The 22416-nt window shown below is 43.2% G+C and overlaps 2 protein-coding genes across 3 annotated transcripts in view; both read right to left on the minus strand.

The window, feature by feature from the left end:
• Positions 1-81: 81 nt before the first annotated feature.
• LOC100564967 (uncharacterized) lies at positions 82-15918 on the minus strand. The gene is made up of 4 exons (XM_003216877.4): positions 13391-15918; positions 10823-10952; positions 3181-3319; positions 82-602 (listed from the first exon to the last, which is right to left on the minus strand). Exons 1-4 carry the CDS (start codon positions 13548-13550, stop codon positions 321-323), a joined length of 711 nt encoding a protein of 236 aa, XP_003216925.3. The 5' UTR covers positions 13551-15918; the 3' UTR covers positions 82-320.
• Positions 15919-16072: 154 nt separating this feature from the next.
• The window catches only part of LOC100564769 (5'-nucleotidase domain-containing protein 2), a 38987-nt gene continuing 32643 nt past the window's right edge, over positions 16073-22416 (minus strand). For both annotated transcript variants that reach the window (XM_008103917.3, XM_062971239.1), the window contains exons 11-14: positions 21896-21982; positions 20036-20176; positions 19514-19578; positions 16073-17358 (exon numbers count right to left, since the gene is read on the minus strand). In XM_008103917.3, the coding sequence (XP_008102124.1) occupies positions 17097-17358; positions 19514-19578; positions 20036-20176; positions 21896-21982 (555 nt within the window). In that variant the 3' untranslated portion in view covers positions 16073-17096. The remainder of the gene's footprint in view (positions 17359-19513; positions 19579-20035; positions 20177-21895; positions 21983-22416) is intronic.

Here is a 22416-nt window from a genome sequence, read left to right on the forward strand (position 1 = left end):
TTTTTCATTCTTCATATTGTCCTGTCTTTCCCATTAATCCAGCAGCAAAAACCATTGTGAGACGTAATTTAAAAAATAAGATGCTGTGTATGGGATATTTTTATTAGTGAGGGAGAGAAATGGAACCCAAATAGGATCTGCACCATGCCTACATGTTTCTTTTCAGATTGGTCCAAACAAGTGGGTTCAAATGGAGGATAGTGGAAACTGAAGATCCATTCTGGTTTTCTACCTAGATCTGGAACAATGGGGAATCAGAATGTACCTGTGTTTAGAGATACACACCATGAATGCATGTCAAAGGAGAATGGGAAAGAAGGTCATGTGTCAGCAAGCGAATCCTGAGACAGGGCAAAGGCTTCTGGGGAGCCCTGAAGCATTGGGGTTTCATCCTCAAGGGCTCCATCGGATTGTGAAGTTAGGATCCTTAACAGCTTTCTGCTGGTGAGATGAGACCGGAGGAACGGATTGGATATTGAGGAAGAGGCTGCATGCTGGGGAGGGGGATCCTGCATGCATTGTGTCCTTCGTAGGTTTTCCCGGACCCGGATGAACTCTGGCTGGTTCGGCACTGTATCACCTGTTGCTTCCTGTTGATGATGCTAAAAACAAAGTACACCCCACAAAACAAACAAAGTTATGGCATTTTAGAAGATTCCACATACAATAAAGTGCTACTCTTGCTCACATCAACAGCCATGTGATAGACAGGGCCAGCACTGGCATTAGAAAGAATAAAGTGGCCATCTTGGACAAAATATTTGGGGTATCATGAAAGAAATTATAGTGGGTCCTCGGTATATACTGGGGTTTGCTTCCAGGATCCCCTGTGGATCCCAAAATGCACAAATCTCATTATAGGCAATGCCATAGTAAACAAGTAATGATTATAATAAATAAAAGGTAAAGGTTTCCCCTGATGTTAAGTCCAGTCATGTCTGACTCTGGGGGTTGGTGCTCATCTCCATTTCTAAGCCGAAGAGCCGCCGTTGTCCGTAGACACCTCCAAGGTCATGTGGCCGGCATGACTACATGGAGCGCCCTTACCTTCCCACCGGAGTGGTACCTATTGATCTACTCACATTAGCATGTTTTCGAACTGCTAGGTTGGCAGGAGCTGGAGGGCCTTTGCACAACTAAAACCTGTGCGCCAGCTGCGACCATACCTCGAGAAGTCTGATCTGACTACGGTGGTTCACGCCTTAGTTACCTCTAGACTGGATTATTGCAATGCGCTCTACGTGGGGCTGCCTTTGAAGACGGCCCGGAAATTGCAATTAGTTCAGCGCTCGGCAGCCAGGCTTCTAACAGGAGCAAACTACAGGGCGCGTTCTACGCCTCTGTTTAAGGAGCTCCATTGGCTGCCGTTTGTTTTCCGGGCCCAATTCAAGGTGCAGGTTATCACCTACAAAGCCCTAAACGGTTTGGGACCCACCTACCTTAGAGACCGCATCTCCCCCTATGAACCTGCACGATCTCTTCGCTCTTCGGGGGAGGCCCTCCTCTCGCTCCCACCACCTTCGCAGTTGCGGCTGGTGGGGACGAGAGAGAGGGCCTTCTCCGCTGTGGCCCCCCGCCTCTGGAACTCACTCCCGAGGGAGATTAGACAGGCCCCCACCCTCCTTGCCTTTTGAAAAAGCCTTAAAACCTGGCTTTTCCAGAGGGCCTTCGACGACTAATTTTTGGGGGTTGATTTGTCTGCCCATTTAATTTAATTAGAGAGTGTTCTGCCATGATTATTGATACCTTGCCGAGTACTTCTGCCACGTAGCTACAGAAGCCCTCTATTTCGGCCTAGAACTGTTTTATCTCCTTGTTTTTAACATGTGATGTATGTATTGATTGTATGACTGCTTTTCATGTTTGATTTTACAATGTGTAATTTGTCACTGTTTTTATTATTGTTGTGAGCCGCCCCGAGTCCCCTCGGGGAGATGGGGCGGGATATAAGAATAAATTTATTATTATTATTATTACTATTATTATTATTATTATCATTACTTGTTTTACTATAATAATATATAATAATAAAACTTTATTTATACTCCGCTCCATCTCCCGAAGGACTCGGGGTGGCTTACACTGGGACAAGCTCAAACAGTATTACATCAATAAAAACAGTTACACAACAAAATCACGATACAATAACACATCTTACAAAAGTTAATATAATTTAAAACATAGACGGTAATCCCAATCCGTAGTCAAGCACGATAGCCCATGGGCCATTTTAAGGGGAATGGAAATCTGAAGATGCATATTCTTTGGTGACTAGGGATGGGAACGACTAAAGGTAATAAAGTGCATGAAATGGCCAAGGCCTAGGTAAAGCACATGGACAGTTATCAGTTATGAGAAGGCACCTGTGAACACCCAAGTTTTCAGATTCTTCCGGAAGGAATCCAGGGTGGGAGCTAATCTAATCTCCTTTGGGAGGGCGTGCCAAACCCTGGGGGCCTCCATCGAGAAAGCCCTCTCTCTCATCCCCACCAACTGCACTTGGCTGGGATTGAGAGGAAGGCCTCCCCAGCAGATCTTAGAGCCCATGTTGTTTGGTGCTTTTTGGATTTTCAAAAAATATTTTCAACTTGTGGATGTTTCAGTCTGTGGATGTTGAACCCATAAATACAAAAAGTTGTGCTTGGCTAAAAAGGTAAAGGTAAAGGTTTCCCCTGACGTTAAGTCCAGTCATGTCTGACTCTGGAGGTTGGTGCTCATCTCCATTTCTAAGCCGAAGAGCCGCCGTTGTCCGTAGACACCTCCAAAGTCATGTGGCCGGCATGACTACATGGAGCGCCCTTACCTTCCCACCGGAGTGGTACCTATTGATCTACTCACATTAGCATGTTTTCGAACTGCTAGGTTGGCAGGAGCTGGAGCTAACAGCGGCCGCTCACGCCGCTCCCGGGATTTGAACCTGGGACCTTTCAGTCTGCAAGTTCAGCAGCTCAGCGCTTTAACGCACTTTGCCACCGGGGCTCCTTAGTTGGTCTTGGCTATTGCGTTATTTTTATTGCAAAATGTCAGAAGACACACTTATTGCAGCTTGTACCTTAGAAATCAGAGTAGCTTGGTTAATTTTGGGCACTATGTATGGGAGGATATAATGTGATATCACATGCTTTGCCCCAGGCAGCAAAATATCTTGGGCTGGCTCTAATCACAAGAGGTATGGCTTACCTGTTCCCTTCTCTGCTGCCATCGCAGAAGTTCCTGCTCCAGAGGCGATTGTTCCAAGCTGCTTTCTGTGCCTTCACGACGCCGGTTTCGGTGCTCTAAAACCTGCAGCAACTCTGGCTTGGAACGAAGGCTGAGGCCTCTGAGAGGGGAGAGTTAAAAAAGAAATATGGCAGACTTGCCCCTGCCCCATTACCCTGTTCTTAATCATGGCTGTATAGCAGCCTCCGATGGCCTAGGGGATAAAAGCCTAGTGACTTGAAGGTTGGGTTGCTGACCTGAAAGCTGCTAGGTTCAAATCCCACCCGGGGAGAGCGCGGATGAGCTCTCTCTATCGGCTCCAGCTCCATGCGAGGACATGAGAGAAGCCTCCCACAAGGATGGTAAAACATCAAAACATCCGGGCATCCCCTGGGCAACGTCCTTGCAGACGGCCAATTCTCTCACTCCAGAAGCAACTCCGGTTGCTCCTGACACGAAAAAAAAAATATTCATGGCTGTGACAAACAACCACCTGTGCCACCTTTCCTGATGCAAAGGCACAAGTTCAGAACATGCCTGATTCTTACAAAGAGGGAGGATGTAATTCAATGTTGCTAATGGTAATATAATATTCTTAATCTACATGTACCTCACAGTATTATTGCAGAGAAGTTAATATTGCAAAGTCATTAATAGAAGGACCTAGAAATCCCTAGAGGTATTCTCTCAGGTTAAAAAATAGCATGTTTTTGATGTTGTGGTTGTCCTGTGCACCTAACCCCAATGAAATTGAGGGGCTGGCTGTATTTACACAAAATATTCTCTCCAAATGGAATACTAATGTGTCCAGGAAAAAGGTTTCTGGCCCTTTGACATATCCAAAGAAGCGAGAGAGGTTTATAAAAAAGAACCCATGAGGAACAAGCTGGAAAGCGTCCAAAGGAGGGCGACTAAAATGATCAAAGGTCTGGAGAACAAACCCTATGAGGAGCGGCTTAAAGAGCTGGGTATGTTTAGCCCGCAGAAGAGAAGGCTAAGAGGAGACATGATAACCATACACAAATACGTGAAGGGAAGTCATAGGGAGGAGGGAGCAAGCTTGTTTTCTGCTGCCCTGCAGACTAGGACACAGAACAATGGTTTCAAACTACAGGAAAGGAGATTCCACCTGAACATCAGGAAGAACTTCCTCACTGTGAGGGCTGTTCAGCAGTGGAACTCTCTCCCCCGGACTGTGTTGGAGGCTCCTTCTTTGGAGGCTTTTAAGCAGAGGCTGGATGGCCATCTGTTGGGGGTGCTTTGAATGAGATTTTCCTGCTTCTTGTAGGGGGTTGGACTGCATGGCCCGTGAGGTCTCTTCCAACTCTACGATTCTAGGATGTGGAAGTGCAAGTTGTCATTTCTCTAATTTCATTTCTGTTTTAATTCTTCTCCCAGGACTGGGCTCAAAGTGTGATAGGTAAAAAGCAAAAGGTTTTCCCCTGACATGAAGTCTAGTTGTGTCCAACTATTGGTGTTGGTGCTCATCTCCCTTTCTAAGCCGAATAGCCGGCGTTGTCCGTAGACACCTCCTAGGTCATGTGGCCGGCATGACTGCATGGAGCACTGGAAAAAAAAGATTTAAAAAACATGCAACCAAAGCCACTATCAGTTGTGACACAATTAAATTGATTATCATATTAAAACAATAAAGACATGCTGTATCATAGTGCTTGTTACATTTAAATGGATATCACCACTTTGGGCTCATGTCCATAGCAGAGTTGTTTTAAAAGGACACTACATCAAATGGGGTAGTCTGCAGAGATGAAGGAGAAGGAAGAGAAAATATTAGGTTTTTCCACCTTCTCCATATAGTCCTCCTTGAATAAAGAATATAAAGCAGCTCTTGCCACCGATGTGAATAAAAGAAGTGCAAAAATGTCCGATCTAGTTGTTATGTGCCTTCCAATCCAGTCTTACTTGGCCCCAAGAAAGAAGCTGGAGACTGAGATCTCTGGAAAACTGTCTCTGCTCCATCTGGTGGGGTGAGGGACAGGCAACGGAGGGAAGAAAGTCGACACCCAACCAGCCCGGGATGTGAATCAAGTTACGGAGAGATTCCTGAGCAGCAGAATCATTCAAAACCTTCAGCCAAGTGAGGTAGGTGGAGCTGAGAAAACTATGCTATGTCTTTCCCCTATAAATTCATTGAGGGAGTGACGTGGGCAGTGTATGAGGACCACATCGTGTTGTGAAAAATCCTGGCACTCATAGGTAGTTATTGGTGCACATTCATACAAAAACGCATATTCATGTTTTACTCTGGCCAACACACACTTTGGTGCCTTAAATGTTAGACCTATTTTGGGTATGTTTGACTTGCTGATTACAAAAATAGCACCAATGATCGCCTATCAGCACTAGTTTTCGAGATACGGAGCATATGCTTTTTTTCGTGTCAGGAGCAATCGGAGTTGCTTCTGGAGTGAGAGAATTGGCCGTCTGCAAGGACGTTGCCCAGGGGACGCCCGGATGTTTTGATGTTTTACCATCCTTGTGGGAGGCTTCTCTCATGTCCCCGCATGGAGCTGGAGCTGACAGAGGGAGCTCATCTGCGCTCTCCCCGGGTGGGATTCAAACCTGGCAGCCTTCAGGTCAACAACCCAACCTTCAAGTCACGAGGCTTTTATCCCCTAGGCCAGGGGTCCCCAAACTAAGGCCCGGGGGCCGGATGCGGCCCTCCAAGGTCACTTACCTGGCCCCCACCCTCAGTTTTATAATATATTTTTATATCATTTTAAATAATATAATATATTATATATACATATAATATTGATAAAATATTATAATGTTATACAATATAATATTAATAATACCATATAATAATATTAATTATATGATATATATTACATATAATATTACAGTATAGTGGTATAGTTCAATATAGTAATATATAATGCTAATATTGTGCTATGCTACTAATATAATATATTGTATGTACATACAGCTGCTCTGAGGCCCCTTCGGGGTGAGAAGGCCGAGATATAAATGTAGTAAATAAATGTAGTAAATGAATAAATAAATAATTTTAGACTTAGGCTCGCCCAAGTGTGACTTGAAGGCACACAACAACAACAACAATCCTAATTCACTTGACTATCTCATTGGCCAGAAGCAGGCCAACACTTCCCATTGAAATCCTGATAGGTTTATGTTGGTTACAATTGTTTTCATTTTTAAACATTGTATTGTTCTTTCATTGTTGTTGTTGTTTTGCACTACAAATAAGACATGTGCAGTGTGCATAGGAATTTATTCGGGTTTTTTTCCAAATGATAATTCGGCCCCTCCATAGTCTGAAGGATTGTGGACCGGCCCTCGGCTTTAAAAGTTTGAGGACCCCTGCCCTAGGCCATCGGAGGCTCCGGAGCATATTCTATATAGCACTCTTTGCTCACTCATCAAATAGCAGGATATTTTCTTGGATTTTAACAATCATGTTACAGGCCTGCTGAAATGAAAAAGCATGTCCTCTAGAAAAGACATGTACCATGCAGCTGCCTGCCTTCTTGTTGCCAATAAAGGTTTTCACAACAAGAAAAAATGAAGACCAGGCATATGATTCCATTTTATTCATTGATACTATGAAATAAGGGTCATTTACAGTAGAGTCTCACTTAGCCAACATAAACGGGCCGGCAGAACGTTGGATAAGTGAATATGTTGGATAATAAAGAGGGATTAAGGAAAAGCCTATTAAACGTCAAATTGGGTTATGATTTTACAAATTAAGCACCAAAACATCATGTTATACAACAAATTTGACAGAAAAAGTAGTTCAGTACGCAGTATTGCTATGTAGTAATTACTGTATTTATGAATTTAGCACCAAAATATCACAATGTATTGAAAAAATTGACTACAAAATGCGTTGAATAATCCAGAACGTTGGATAAGTGAGTGTTGGATAAGTGAGACTTTACTGTATAAGTCGTCTGATCAGTGGGTAATCGAAAACCCTGCTTTCATTTATTCCATGGTACATCCAGGTACCATGTGCCTTGCTTTATATGTAGTGGTGGCAGTGTGATTGTACCTCATGCCATCAAAGGTTCATTGACTACCATATTTAAGAAACTAGAGCTGATGCAGTCTATAAAATGCAGTTTTCTGAATAACCCCAGAAACAGGTCTGAAAGGCAAGACATCAAGAAAAAAGGTTTCTTATTGGGCTGTGTTATAAATGCTCCCTGGCCATTCCTGCTTCATGGTCTCAACCCTGTCTCATTTTTCTCTCGTATTATGTGTACATACACTATTTATACAGTCCAGTAACTGACTTATATTTCAAGAATCCTGCTGACATCTTTCCCGGCTGAATTCTCCCCCAATCCTTGAACTACAAAAGAAAAACAACAAATGCAAAGATTAAAATGGTGATTATATATATATATATATATATATATATATATATATATATATAGAGAGAGAGAGAGAGAGAGAGAGAGAGAGAGAGAGAGAGAGAGAGAGAGAGAGAGAGAGAGCAGCTAGGAAAACTATTCTTAACATGCACAGTGTTGCGCAAAAAATAGCATGTGTGTACATGCCTTCAAGTCGCCTGTTGGCTTAAAGCAATTCTATACATTTCCTTAAGGTTTTCTTAAGCAAGAAACGCTAAGAAGTGATTTTACCAGTTCTTTCCTCTGAAATATAGCCCACAGCACCTCTATTCATTAGCAGTCTCCCATCCAAGTGCTAACCAAGGCTGACCCTGCTTAGCAGTCAATGTCAGGTATGATCTGGTGCCTTTAGGGTATCTGGGCACCACAAAACCATTGTTTTTCTCACTGCAACAGAATAATGCCGTGATTGTTTCTGGATTCCCTGCCACCTTCACCCCAGGGCTGATGCTTCAAAAACTCCGATTCTTTCTACGAATATCATGAAAACTTTGGTTACTGAGGCTACAACTCTATATGCCCAAAAATACACAGCACCCAATGGGACATACTTCTGAACATAAATACATAGCTTTGCAATGTTAGACCTTTTTTCCCGCCATTTGAAAGAATATTGTAATGTATTGCCTTCTGGAACCAAACAGTTGTTCATTTCAAGTCTAACCCACATTCCATTCAACTGTTTTTCTAGAACAGTGGTTCTCAACTTGGTGTCCCCAGATGTTTTTGGCCTACAGCTCCCAAAAATGCCAGCCAGTTTACAAGCTGTTAGGATTTCTGGGAGTTGAAAGCCAAAAACATCTGGGGACTACAGGTTGAGAACCACTGTTATAGATGGAATTGTTTTGTTTTGTTTTTTTTCCCCTCCTAAAGCTGCACGGTAGAATAACAGCAGCAGAAGTGTGAGCAGAACCTTTTATTTTGCATAACCCAAGAGGACCTTTAAAGGGGAATTACATACTGCAGGATTATAGTCATGATAGTGACAATGTCCAGCACATCTGGTGTAATTTTCCCCCCTTCCATTACATGGCAAAATTTATTCAGAAGAGGTTTGCTATTGCCTTTCTCTGAGGTTGAGAGAATATGACTTGCTTAGGTCACCCAGTAGGTTCCATGGCTTTTGATTAATTTTAGAGGAGTTCCATTGGCCTTTGAATAACATAATACAATAATCTGACCAGTTGCGAATGAATGAATGTACCAAATTCGGCGTGGATTTCTCTCCTTGAGCTATGAACCCAAGTATTTGCTGTATTCTTTCCATTACTGAGGCGGGAAAGTGCATTCACTGAAGTCTTGTTCAAAAGGGGAGGGGTGAATATTCATACAGGGGTCCCCAAACTAAGGCCCACGAGCCAAATGTGACCCTCCAAGGTCCTTTACTCGGCCCGTGCCATACACTTGAGACTTAGGGTAGCCCTAAGTCTGAAACAACTTGAAGGCATACAACAACAACAATCATTCCATACCTCACAACTTCTGAGGATGCCTGCCATAGATGTGGGCGAAACGTCAGGAGAGAATACTTCTGGAACATGGCCACACAGCCCGAAAGACATACAACGACACCACAACAATCCTAATTAACCTGACTATCTTATTGACCAAAAGCAGGCCCACATTTCCCATTGAAATACTGGTTAAGTTTATGTTGGTTAAAACTATTCTTCATTTTCATTATTGTATTGTTCTTTCATTTTCTTTCTTTCCTCTTTTTTTGCACTACCAATAAGATATGTGCAACATGCATAAAAATTTGTTAATGCTTTTTTCAAACTATAGTCTGCTCCCCAATAGTCTAAGGGACCATGATCCAAAGTTTGAGGACCCCTGTCCTAAAGCCTCCTTTTTAAACTGCAAATCCCGGAATTCCATAGGATGAAATCAGGACAGCTTATACGGAATCATACGAGGTAGCTTTATAATGGCGCATTGCGAAAAGGACCTTGAGGTGTCTGAATATTTGTCCACAGAACCTTTTCCTTATTAAGAATTCACTGTAGGTATGCTAAGACCGTTTCTGTGTGGCTGTTCAGTAAAATGTAGCTCAGCTTGCAGAAAGGAAGATAAGTGTGCATGCTCATAAGTAGGCACACATCTATTTAACAGCAGAAAAAGACATAGTAAAATGATACAGGTGGAGGAGGGAGTTGTGTTCTCAATGCTACCAATACATTGTGCTCGGTACTGTAACACAGGGCCCTCCCACACAGCCATATAACCCAGAATATCAAGGCAGATAATCCACAATATCATCTTTGAACTGGGTTATCGGGGGCCCCTAGTGGTGCAGTGGATTAAACCACTGAGCTGCTGAACTTGCTGACGAAACATTGGCGGTTCGAATACGGGGAGCGAGGTAAGTGCCTGCAGTTAGCCCCAGCTTCTGCCAACCTAGCAGTTCAAAAACATGCAAATGTGAGTAGATCAATAGGCACCGCTCCGCGAGGAAGTTAATGGCGCTCCATGCAGTCATGCCGGCCACATGACCTTGAGATGTCTACAGACAACACCGGCTCTTCAGCTTAGAAATGGAGATGAGCATCAACCTCCAAAGTTGGACATGACTAGACTTAACGTCAGGGGAAATTTTTACCTTTACCCTATCTGAGTCCACACTACCATATAATCCAGTTCAATGTGAAAGGGGTCACAGTTTCCTGTACCAGCTGCAAAAGGATGATACAAACCAGGGAAAAGCAGTTCCTTTCTTTGAAATATATCCTCCAGCACCTAATATTCCTTGGTGGTCTCCCATTCAGGTACTACCCGACCCTCCAAATATCATTGCACTGTGACTCCCACAACGGTGAATATGATTTATGTTTGTTGCATCCAGTGAGTATGAGCTGTTTACCTTCCATGTTCCAACTAACATTGCTCTGGCCACACTAAAAATTTGAATTTTGAGAATTGAAAAATGGATTTCCTTCGATAAGGCTATCTGGAAACCTCTCATTTTATTGTAGGACAAAAGGAAACCAAATGACCCAGAAAGGGCAGTATCAATAAATCCCTGAAAACCTTGAAGCAGATCAGCAGCAGAAGGCTCCTTCTCTGGACTACAACTCCTAGAATCATCCACTCAGCATGGTTAATGGCTATACTGGGAGCTGCAACACAAACATCACATTTCACATGGTTCCTTTGGCATCCACTGCCAACCTACACAAGGACCTTTTAAAATAGCAATAGGAGATAATAGTTCTGTGCCGTACTTGCGATGCGTGAAGAGCAATTCCCGGTGAAGCTGTTGCTGGTTCCAGAAGCTTTTACTGGGGTTGGTGGTCCTCAAAGAAATGGTAGACCGTCCTTCAGAGCCTCTGGATAAGGCTTCTGAACGTGCAGCTGTAGGAAGGGAGGGAGGGGGGGACAGATCAATTCAGAATAATTGTTATGGCAATGGGAGCCTAGTTCTAGTTCTTTTTTACAAAGCGACACCAACAAATACACCTCAGTAGACACTCACCATAGGTGTTGGATCCCACACCTTGGGGTGGGGGTGCAAAGCCAACATCTAAGCCTTGGCCCAAAGTCTGAGCTCATGTGTTTGGATGTTATTAGAGTAACCTCTAAGGGGCCCTAGCACTGCTCTGTGTTCAGAAATTACTCTTGTCTCCACCCATGTTGGTTTTGGAATGAAAACTATCAATCAATTAAATGTGGTGTCTATATTCATAATATGAAGAGTAAAATCTTCATATTATAATAAAACCTAGTTGAATATAAGGCAGCAAGAGACGACGGGATCTCAGCTGAGCGGTTTAAAATCTTGGAAGGTGATGCTGTCAAGGTGATGCATGCCATATGCCAGCAAATATGGAGAACACAAGATTGGCCATCAGATTGGAAAAAATCAATTTATATCCCTATACCAAAAAAGGGAAATGCTAAAGAATGTTCAAACTTCCGTGCAGTGGCACTTATTTCCCATGCCAGTAAGATAATGCTCAAGATCCTGCAAGGAAGACTGCAGCAATACATGGAGCAAGAGTTGCCAGATGTCCAAGCTGGGTTCAGAAAAGGCAGAGAAACGAGAGACCAAATTGCCAATATCCGCTGGATAATGGAGGAAGCCAGGGAGTTTCAGAAAAACATCTACTTCTGCTTTATTGACTATTCTAAAGCCTTCGACTGTGTGGATCATAATAAACTATGGCATATTCTTGGTGGTATGGGGATACCAAGTCACCTTGTCTGTCTCCTGAGAAATCTGTATAAAGACCAAGTAGCCACAGTAAGAACAGACCACGGAACACAGACTGGTTCAAGATTGGGAAAGGAGTGCGGCAGGGCTGCATACTTTCACCCTCCCTATTCAACTTGTACGCAGAACACATCATGCGACATGCGGGGCTTGAGGAATCCAAGGCCGGAGTTAAAATTGCTGGAAGAAACATTAACAACCTTAGGTATGCAGATGATACCACTCTGATGGCCGAAAGGGAGGAGGAGCTGAGGAGCCTTATCACCAAGGTGAAAGAAGAAAGTGCAAAAGCTGGGTTGCAGTTAAACGTCAAGAAAACCAAGATTATGGCAACTACACATATTGATAACTGGCAAATAGAGGGAGAAAACGTGGAGGCAGTGACAGACTTTATATTTCTAGGCGCGAAGATCACTGCAGATGCAGACTGCAGCCAGGAAATCAGAAGACGTTTACTTCTTGGGAGGAGAGCAATGGCCAACCTTGACAAAATAGTGAAGAGCAGAGACATCACACTGGCAACGAAGGTCCGCAGAGTCAAAGCAATGGTATTCCCCATAATGACCTATGGATGCGAGAGCTGGACCATAAGGAAGGCTGAGCGAAGGAAGGTAGACGCTTTTGAACTCTGGTGCTGGAGGAAAATCCTGAGAGTGCCTTGGACCGCAAGACGATCCAACCAGTCCATCCTCCAGGAAATAATGCCCGGCTGCTCACTGGAGGGAAGGATATTAGAGGCAAAGCTGAAGTATTTTGGCCACATCATGAGGAGACAGGAAAGCTTGGAAAAGATCACGATGCTGGGAAAATGGAAGGAAAAAGGAAGAGAGGCCGACCAAGTGCAAGATGGATGGATGGTATCCTTGAAGTAACTGGCTTGACCTTGAAGGAACTGGGGGCGGTGACGGCCGACAGGGAGCTCTGGCGTGGACTGATCCATGCGGTCACAAAGAGTCGGAGACGACTAAGCGACTGAGCAGCAGCAGTTGAATATAAGTCAATATACTACCTTGAATTACTGGTGTTAAAACAGTATCTAGGAATGTTGTTCTGACATAACTTACGAATGAACAGAACCGTTATTAGAAAGGAAGGCCTTATTGAATAGGTTAGTTTGGATTTCCCAAGCAGTGAATGAGAAACAAAGCAATTTGAGAGGGGAGTACCTTTATAACCATCAACCAAAACTGGCCAGAAAGAAACAATACAGGCTTCCTTCCCCCTCAATCCCCAGAAGAATTGAAGAAGGTGGTTTTAAACTGAATGTGTACACCGACACACTTTCACTTCTGCTAAACAGGTTTTTGTTTAAAATATTTACAAAAAAAATTCTGCTCAGCTAGCAGTGCCAGAGTAGAGGAATATATGAACACTGTACTAAAGAAAATGAAGTACTTTCTTAAACTAACTAAGATTTCCAGTGGTCAGAGAGTGACTCCAGCTGTAAGTTAATTTATCACTACGCATATTTGTGTGTAGCTTTCACATCCGATCTCTACCTGCCTTGAACAGTTTGCCTCTTCCATGCCTTGCCATCGCCTTCACACCAGCATGAACCGGCCAGCCAAGGCAACCTCACCTGCCGCTTCAAGTCTCCGTATCCAGTTCCCCGCGGTGTCTTGCTGCCATGTCACGCCGCCTCTCCGTCCCAAACGGGATCCAGGCAAATGGAGTCTTGAGGGCTCCTGGGCTCCCATCATCTCCCCCACGAAGAGATCGTGTGGCCCAGGAGCTGTCATCCCAACCAGAAATAAGCAATTACAAGCAGCCAATTGTCTCCAGGGCTGCTTCTCTTCGGTCTGTCAGTCCACCACACACACACACACACACCCCAGCAGGCACCAGGGAGAGCGTGAAGATAGCAAGAGGGAAACTGGATCCTGCCTGAGACTAACTAGTAGAAACAAAGCCAAGACTCCTGAGGAGGGGGCAATCCATCGCTCTGTAATGCAGTTTAGATCTTAAGGTGTTGGGGTCAGGGGACTAGTTTTAGGCTTGTTAGATCCACACACTCCCAAGGATACATCCACTAAAGCTAGGTGTAAAAACAGGCACACACTTAATAAAAAGGAACAAGGTGCCTCTGAGTTTATTTTGATCTCTTCCAGGATCTAGACTTGGAAGATAGTCTTTTCACTCCAAAGTCCATTCCTTCTTGGTTATCCTTGGTTATTCTTGGTGGGAAAAAGCACTTGGCAGGGAATTAGGAACTCCACGTAGCATAATGGTTTGAATGTTGGTAAACATCTCTGAAGACCAGGCTTTGATTCTCCGCTAAGCCATGGAAACTCACTGGAGGACATTGAGTGAGTCCCACTCTCTCAATCCCAGAACAACTCCCCTCCCCCTCAATAGGGGCACTTTCGGGTAACCATAAGTAAGAAACAAATTGAATTGAGGGTTGTTGTATGTCTTTCGGGCTGTGTGGCCATGTTCCAGAAGTATTCTCTCCTGACGTTTCGCCCACATCTATGGCAGGCATCCTCAGAGGTTGTGAGGCATGGATAAACTAGGCAAGGAAAGAAAAATATATATATCTGTGGAGAGTCCAGGGTGTGACAAGAGTCTTTTGTCAGTTGGAAGCTAGCATTAATGTTTCAGTTAATCACCCTAATTAGCATTGGAAAGGTTTGTCTCTTGCCTGAGGGAGGAGGAGCTCTCTCCCCCAGACTGTGGTGGAGGCTCCTTCTTTGGAAGCTTTTAAACAGAGGCTGGATGGCCATCTGTCGGGGGTGCTTTGAATGCGATTTCCTGCTTCTTGGCAGGGGGTTGGACTGGATGGCCCATGAGGTCTCTTCCAACTCTACTATTCTATGATTCTATGGGCATCCTTTGTTCAGTCATTAGCCGTCCTTGGGGCTCCTCTGTCCTCAGTGTTGCTTTCCTTTCCTTGCCTAGTTTATCCATGCCTCACAACCTCTGAGGATGCCTGCCATAGATGTGGGTGAAACGTCAGGAGAGAATACTTCTGGAATATGGCCACACAGCCCGGAATACATACAACCCTGTGATCCCGGCCATGAAAGCCTTCAACAACAAATTGAACTGACTTATTTGTAAGTCAAACACAGATCTAGCATTTGCTAAATATTGACCTGAGTGGCTTTTTCTGTGCCAGCAATTTTATACTCGCCTTAATAATCTGATGGTGGAGATCTTAACAATGTAATGCCTGTAACCAGAAATGTCAGGCACGGATCAGGACTTCTTTTTAGACAGCTTAATCAAAATGATTTCATTCTCATGGCAATACCCTATGGAGTGCAGTTTAGAATCTTCAGCCAGCGCATGCTTCAAATGTCTTTGATTGAATTACCAATCCCAGGATCCATTTAGGACACAGGCACATTATAGTGCTATTCACTGTGCAGTGATAAAGGCCTACAGACCTAAAAATGGAGTCCTGGCAGATGCAGACAAAAAGTCCCCCTGAATATGAGAAAATTCATAGCAGTTCCCAAAGAAATAAACTGTTTCTTTTGTCCAACTCTCACTTTATGTTCAATGGCTTTCTAAAACAAATCCTCTAAAGACAATTCACCAGGTGAAACTCTTTGGTTTCAGGCAGCAAAACTGAATTGGTCTTATTAAGCCATTGATGTATTGCTGTATCTGTCCAGTCAACCAGCTCTTCAGGTCGTAAGGATTGCAAATCCTCCTTCGCAGCTACAACTGTTGCTTTGCAACAGGAACAAATGTGAATCAATAGGGAATTCTCCAGTAGCAAAATTTCAAGGTTTTGTGTTAGTTTATGGGGCAGTATGAGTATTAGTTCCATAATATCTGCATATATGTCTGCATATAGTACTTGTTATTGTACCATAGGAGCCCCGGTGGCGCAGCAGATTAAACTGAGCTGCTGAACTTGCTGACCGAAAAATTGGTGGTTTGAATCCAGGGAGCAGGGTGAGCTCCTGCTGTTAGCCCTAGCTTCCGCCAACATAGCGGTTTGAAACCATTCTAATATGATCAATAGGTACTGCTCCGGCAGGAAGGTAGCAGCGTTCCATGCAGTCATGACCTTGGAGGTGTCTTTGGACAACATCGGCTCTTCAGCTTAGAAAGGGAGATGAGCACCAACCCCCAGAGTCAAACATGACTAGACTTAATGACAGGGGAAACCTTTACCTTTATGGGGTAGTATATGCAAATTTGGAGAAAGAGGCAGAAGATGGTAGTGATGTGAATTCATCCAGATTCAGCAAAACCATTCCTTGAGGCTTATATTTTCCGCTGCATGCTCCATAAAACACAGAAGGCGAATGTTTCACAAAGACTTTATTGAAAATTACAAAATTCCAGTTATCAGTTAAAGGCCCAGTTCCCACCCCATAGCACCTCTTGTCCCTACCACTTCACTGGGGGACAAGATATTCCCTCCCCAAAACTCCCTTCACCATAGCTATCCTGTACTTTTCTGTGGCAGGCAAGAAGAAGGGAGAAAAAAAACCCAAAATCCAACAGTACATGTTGAGGGATGTAAACTTCAAACAATACAAAGCACCTGTAAATCTTGTGGGGGAAGAGGGGTAGCTGAGATGCCTGCTGGCTGGAGCGACAAAGCCAAGTCAATGCTGAATGTGTGCTGTTAGGGTGATGCACCCCACCACAAGACAAATGAACACAAGTCCAATGCAGGGGACTACTTCCTGTGACTGTGAAATACACAAAGGGTCCAAGGTGAGGACAGAAGACAGACCAATCCCTGCTGAGAGGCCACAGATCAATTTCACAGTGACCCCAAGCTTAATGGAGCTCTTGGAAAGAATATAGAAGATGTGTTGTCGAAGGCTTTCATGGCCGGAATCACAGGGTTGTTGTGTGTTTTTTGGGCTGTATGGCAATTTTCCAGAAGTATTCTTTCCTGACGTTTCGCCCACATCTATGGCAGGCATCCTCAGAGGTTGTGAGGTACCTCACAACCTCTGAGGATGTCTGCCATAGATGTGGGCGAAACGTCAGGAGAGAATACTTCTGGAACATGGCCATACAGCCCGAAAAACACACAACAACCCAATACAGAAGATGCTTGGATCTTGGTCTGTAGGCCAGCCAAGAACTTCCTATGTCAACCTGTGTTCCGTTGAGACATTTGGAAAGCAGTTGAGAAATTCCTAGCAGGCACTCTAGTTTTGTAAATTTGACACACATGCACCACAGAGGACAGGTAATCCAGTTTAAGAAAAATGGCCATGAAAGGCCGCTGTCCATACATCACAGCCCCTAGGAGGTGTGAGGCAGAAAGGCATGACCTCTCTGCCAATCCTCCGCTCGTCCCAAGGTCCTTAGCGGATGTGCGCCATCTCCTCCAGAAAAGGAGTCTTCATGCAGCCAGTGCAGAGCTGGTCCATCCATAAGGGTGCCTCGTGCTGCAATGGGGTACGTCTTGGGTAAAAGGTGTAGTTGAGGTCGTAGTTAAGCAAGCAGCTGAGCGAGGCCATGTAGATGTCTGAAAAGCGACACAGGCGCCGGGAGAAATACGTAGGGTTGTGACACGTGCGGAAAATGCTCCCAAACTGAGGGTTGAAGAGGTTCTTGGTGAGTGCCCTGAAGTAGGGGGTGGGTGGTGGGAAGGCAGAGAAGGAAATAGCCATCAGATAGAAAAATTAAGTTTGGAATCCAGGAAATATTTTTCTCCTGTAACAATATTTTTAATGCAAGCTTAAGAATGTCAACAGAGAATGCAGAAAATTTTACAAATTAAGATTAAGATGGAACCTAAATTATTTCTATTGGGGCTGTTTGATACAGAAAAGGAAAAGAACAAAGAAATATTCTTTAACTATATGGTGTTGATGGCAAGGATAATTGATGCCAAACAGTGGAGAGATAAAGAGGTACCAGAGATGGACCAGTGGATTGCTAAAATCATGGACATTATGAATATGGATAGGCTCACCTATTTGTTAGCAACTAACCAGGGAAAACCAATTAAACAAACAGACTGGCAATTATTCAAAGATTACTTAAAAATGAGAAAATGAAAATATTAATTTGCAGGTAACAGGAATAAATAGAAAAAATACCTGGCCTGGATATTAGAGAAGAAGTAAATGGGACATTTAAAGAAACAATATGAGATTTATTAAAACTTGGCAAAAGGCTACTTTTCACCTACAACACCATACAATAGATGGATGTCAACATATACATTTTAAATCAGTGTGTTTATTATTTGTTTTGTCAGGCTCTGTGTGTTTTTATTTTATTTTTATTCTTGCCTTATCTTTTTTCTCTCTCTTTTTTATTCTTTTTTCCTTTCTCTTTCTCAGTTATTGATTTAGAAAACATTTTTTAATAAAAACTTTTTTAAAAGAGAATGTCTTGCTGTTGAAAAAATACAGCCCTCTCTCCCCACAATTTCATCGTACATCTAATACCATGAAGTAATGAAAACGTGTTCTAGTCCTCATGGGTATGCCTGACAACTTGTGAGCAATGCCGGAATTCACAGCAGCTCGAAAAAGATTAATAGTAGTCATGTTTTCATGTTACAAGTAGAAGTGGAATTACACCAGTTCCATTTTATATTCATCTATCAAAGTCACTTTGATGAACAGGATTGTTGTTGTTCTTTAAAAAATGTATAGGGAATACAACAAGAACTACAAGTATACCTTGTCTTCTGCTCCCATACAGAACAATGTTGACAGACAAATTGGTACAAGGCTTTCCAGCCTAAGGAGAGAGTACTATCTGGTGGTTAGGGAAACTTGACAACTGCTCTGCAGCCCACAGTAAGACATGCCTGGTGTATATATACAGATGAAAGCAGGGGGGCGAACCCAAAGAGCTATTCAATTGCGCAGTCCAGCCTATTGTTTTCTATAGACAAGGAAATCCAATCCTACAAAGGAGACATGACTCTTAGCAGCAAAGCCTTCCGCTTGTAATTCTCTCAGGGAATTATCAGTGCATGCAATGTGCTTGTGTTGTATATGTGCACGTAGAAGGGAAACTATTGCTCAAGCTATTCAGCATAAAACAATGGCTGCCAGCACTGGGGGTGGCGCTCAGGACCATTCAAGCTCTCCACCGATTTCAAGAATTTCCTATCAATATTTAATCTAAGCGCAGCACTTCCACTAGACATCAGCATCAGTCTAATGGGTATCAGCTCCACCTTCAACTATATTGGGTTTGTTTTTCTAAACAACCAGCCTTCTGGGATTTGTAGTCCAACAGTGTAAGGACAATGGTGCAAAACTAACTAAACTAAACTAAAAGGCAATAAAAACATAATCACATTTGGCAGAGATTTACAAAGAGTAAAGGGCCCTGCCAACATTCACCGGATGTGAACGCTGTCCATAGTGGATGGAAACAGCACCACTGCTGGTTTTCAATTAAGAATGGATTCATTCATTCCATTTTTTCTTGCATTTTAACCAATCAAAGCATTATGCATGACATACATTATACTTCGAGCATGAGATATAATTACAAATTATGTATTCAGACTGCCATCTGATGACCCAGTTACACAATGATTTCTTTAATCAATGAACTCTACATATGTTTACTATATGATAAAACTGTTTTTAAGAAAAGAAAGTATACTCATTCTTTCTCATTCTCTCTCCTTCACACACTTTCTCACATTTCAAGGCCAAAGGCATCCAGTCAAATAACAATTTGAAACTTCGATTAGAAATGGTAAATCTAGTGAGAAGCCAAGAAAGATGGTATGTTGTAATGATACCTGAGTTCTTGCCTCTCCTTCATCCAGTCCTGCAGTACCTGCTGGGATTCCTGATCCTGGAACATCTTTTGGAAATGGAAATAAATCTAATTATTAGACAAGTATCTGGTTGTCCCACATCATTTGCTAGAAACTTGCTTTTCCTGTGCAAGCTGAGGTCCACAGCCCAGTGAATCAAATGAAACTCCACCACCATTATGTTAGTGGACTTTCTGGGTGGACGGCAAGTAGATATGTGGCCCACTCTTTTACTGTTTGGATTATAATTCCAATTAGCCCAAGGAAAAATGGCTAATGGTGAAGAATAATTACAACTGCAATCCAGCAAGGCCACAGGTTCTGCATCCTTTTCGACCCCCAGGTTGAAAAACGCTTCTTTAGAGACATTGTACAGTGATGCCATTTTGAATATCCCTTGTCCACAGCTCTTAAGGACACCCTGCCCTCCAACAAAGAGTTCTAGATCACCCTTAATTTCATTCCCAGCAATGAAACAGCCTTCCCTGTTCTCTTCTTCCTTACCTGCATGCGCTCCAACAATCCAGTTAAGGCTTGCAGCCATGTGAGCGCTTGCGAGTACTGCTCGGTGTTCACCATTTTTGTCTCCGTTTCCAGCTCAGGAACTATGGCCCCTGTCCTCCAGCCATGCCGCAGCATCAGATCCTGATAAAGAAAGGTGTAACAAAAGTTTTGGAGGGGGAAAAAACCCTTCAGAGAGTCTTCTCAGTGGTGGCCTCACAGCTAGGGAACTCCCTCCCCAGAGATATTAGATCAGCCCTGTAATGAAGTGAGTTTTGTATTCATGTTTGTTGTGTTTAACTATGTGTTTGTGGTTTGGTTGAATAGGTATGAGACAGCGGCAGCCATTTAGTGGCTCTCCTCTGAGGCAGTTGCCATGGAGATGTGGGCGGAGTCATCTGCCGAGGGGAGGAGAAGTGAAGAGGTTTTTAAAAAGTGAAGCCTCAGTCTGTGCTCTGATGAGGCACAGGGAAAATTGATTCCAGGTTGATGGGATCAAGGAGACTCAATTGTTCATTTTGAGTCGGTTTCAAATACATTTGGTGACTTATTTAATGTAGTCTATGTCCTGGAAAGGCACAGAGAATCTGTGATAGTATACCACAGGGGTGACTGTGGTTTGAAGTCACTGGATAGTCCAATTTTCAGACTTTGGGAACCAATCCCAGCTGGACTCACAGAGATCCATTGAAGTAACAGTTTAAAAGGAGCAGAGGAAGAAGTTTTAACTACTTTAAGTAAAAGAAGTGATACTTTAGAGAGTTTGATTCATCTCATTCTAGTATTGTAACTGTTAATAAGAATACCTCTAAGTGAAACATCTTTTGTAACCACCAAGCGTGTGCCTGAATAAACTTGGTATTGTTCTTTATACATCAAAGCCTCTGTCACCTATAGACTCCCTCAGCACAATTGTGCTACCATTTTAACACTGAATAAAGTAAAAGGCTTCCTCTGAGCTATTGGGTGGTTGAGCACTTTTATAATCTAAAGGTGTCTCTCCACACAGTGGTGGCTGAATTTTCACTGATCGGTGGCAGTTATCTTTTATTATTTGGGACATTTATTCGTTATTAATTGGGTCTTCTATGCTACCCTCTTTTACAAATTGGTGGCAGCAGTGGGATAAAAAGATTCCCCCTGCCTGAAAGAATCTTAGTTGTTATTAGTTCTTTACAAACCCCCTCCCTCTTGATATTCCATAAGAGAGTAAAAACATGGCTCTGTGACCAAGCCTTTGGAGAATCTGTGCAATAAATAGATATGGATTGATATGTATTGACTATAGGAACGGCCCAGATTATGCTTGTGGATTATGTGATTACTTGTCATGGTTGATGGGGCTTACAGTACCTTCACGGATACTGTGACCCCCACCCACAATGGACTGGGACCAAACTTGGCACAGAGAAGCCCCATGACCAACTGAACATACTGCAGGGGTTAGTGGGTTGGACCTTGATTTTGAGAGTTATAATTCACCTGCATCCAGAAAGCACTGAACCCAGCTGACGTCAGATCTGGACCAAACTTGGCACACAGACCCAACATGGCCAACTGCAAATACTGGCAGGGTTTTGGGATGATTGCCCTGTGAATCTGGGAGTTGTACTTCATCCTTATCCAGACAGCACTGAACACTGTCAATACGGATCTGGACAAAACTTATGTGATAATACCTAACATCCCAAAACAAACAATGCCATCTTCTAAGAACCTGGGCACCACTGGGTTCCCAGGCTAATAAATAAATAAGTGCTACCTTTCTAGGACTGCCGGGACAAAACTAAAGCCCTGCATTCCCAGGCTCCACCCCATTAAGTGAATGCTTTCAAGCAGGAAAACAGGGCTCTTTGGTCTCACCGCCAAATCACTGTAGAGATGGTCGCCAAAGTAGAGGACTTTGGATCCACGCCAGCCTGTCAGCCGAAGGAAATCAAAGAGATTGCCCTAATTTTGGGTAAGGAAGATGAGAGAAATTAGGGAAAGTGCATTAAAGATAGACACATGGATGTGACATCTGTCCAAAAGACCTCTACAAACATAGGAACAAAATGCATATGCCCAATGGTAATGTCGATACAGAAAAGGGGAAACCTTTTTGCAACCAGATTCCTCTACACTGTTATGGTGGAAGATAAATCCAAAGTCACCTCTAGAAACTTTTAATTAAAAGAATTTAGTCAAAAAATTGACCCCAATGGTTGGCTTATCCATTGATCAACGTAAAAAGTGTACCTTAACTCTTATTTTTAAAACCATATCTTTCTCTGATCAGTATTCAACATACATTATATTTCTCTCTGAACATGTCTCATGAAACCACATTGAGGGAGAAAATAAGGAACAGTCATCTTTCCTTCCCTTTGGAGAGGTATGTGTAT

Source organism: Anolis carolinensis, chromosome 2 (assembly GCF_035594765.1).
Source record: "Anolis carolinensis isolate JA03-04 chromosome 2, rAnoCar3.1.pri, whole genome shotgun sequence".
In the NCBI taxonomy this organism is placed as follows: domain Eukaryota; kingdom Metazoa; phylum Chordata; class Lepidosauria; order Squamata; family Dactyloidae; genus Anolis; species Anolis carolinensis.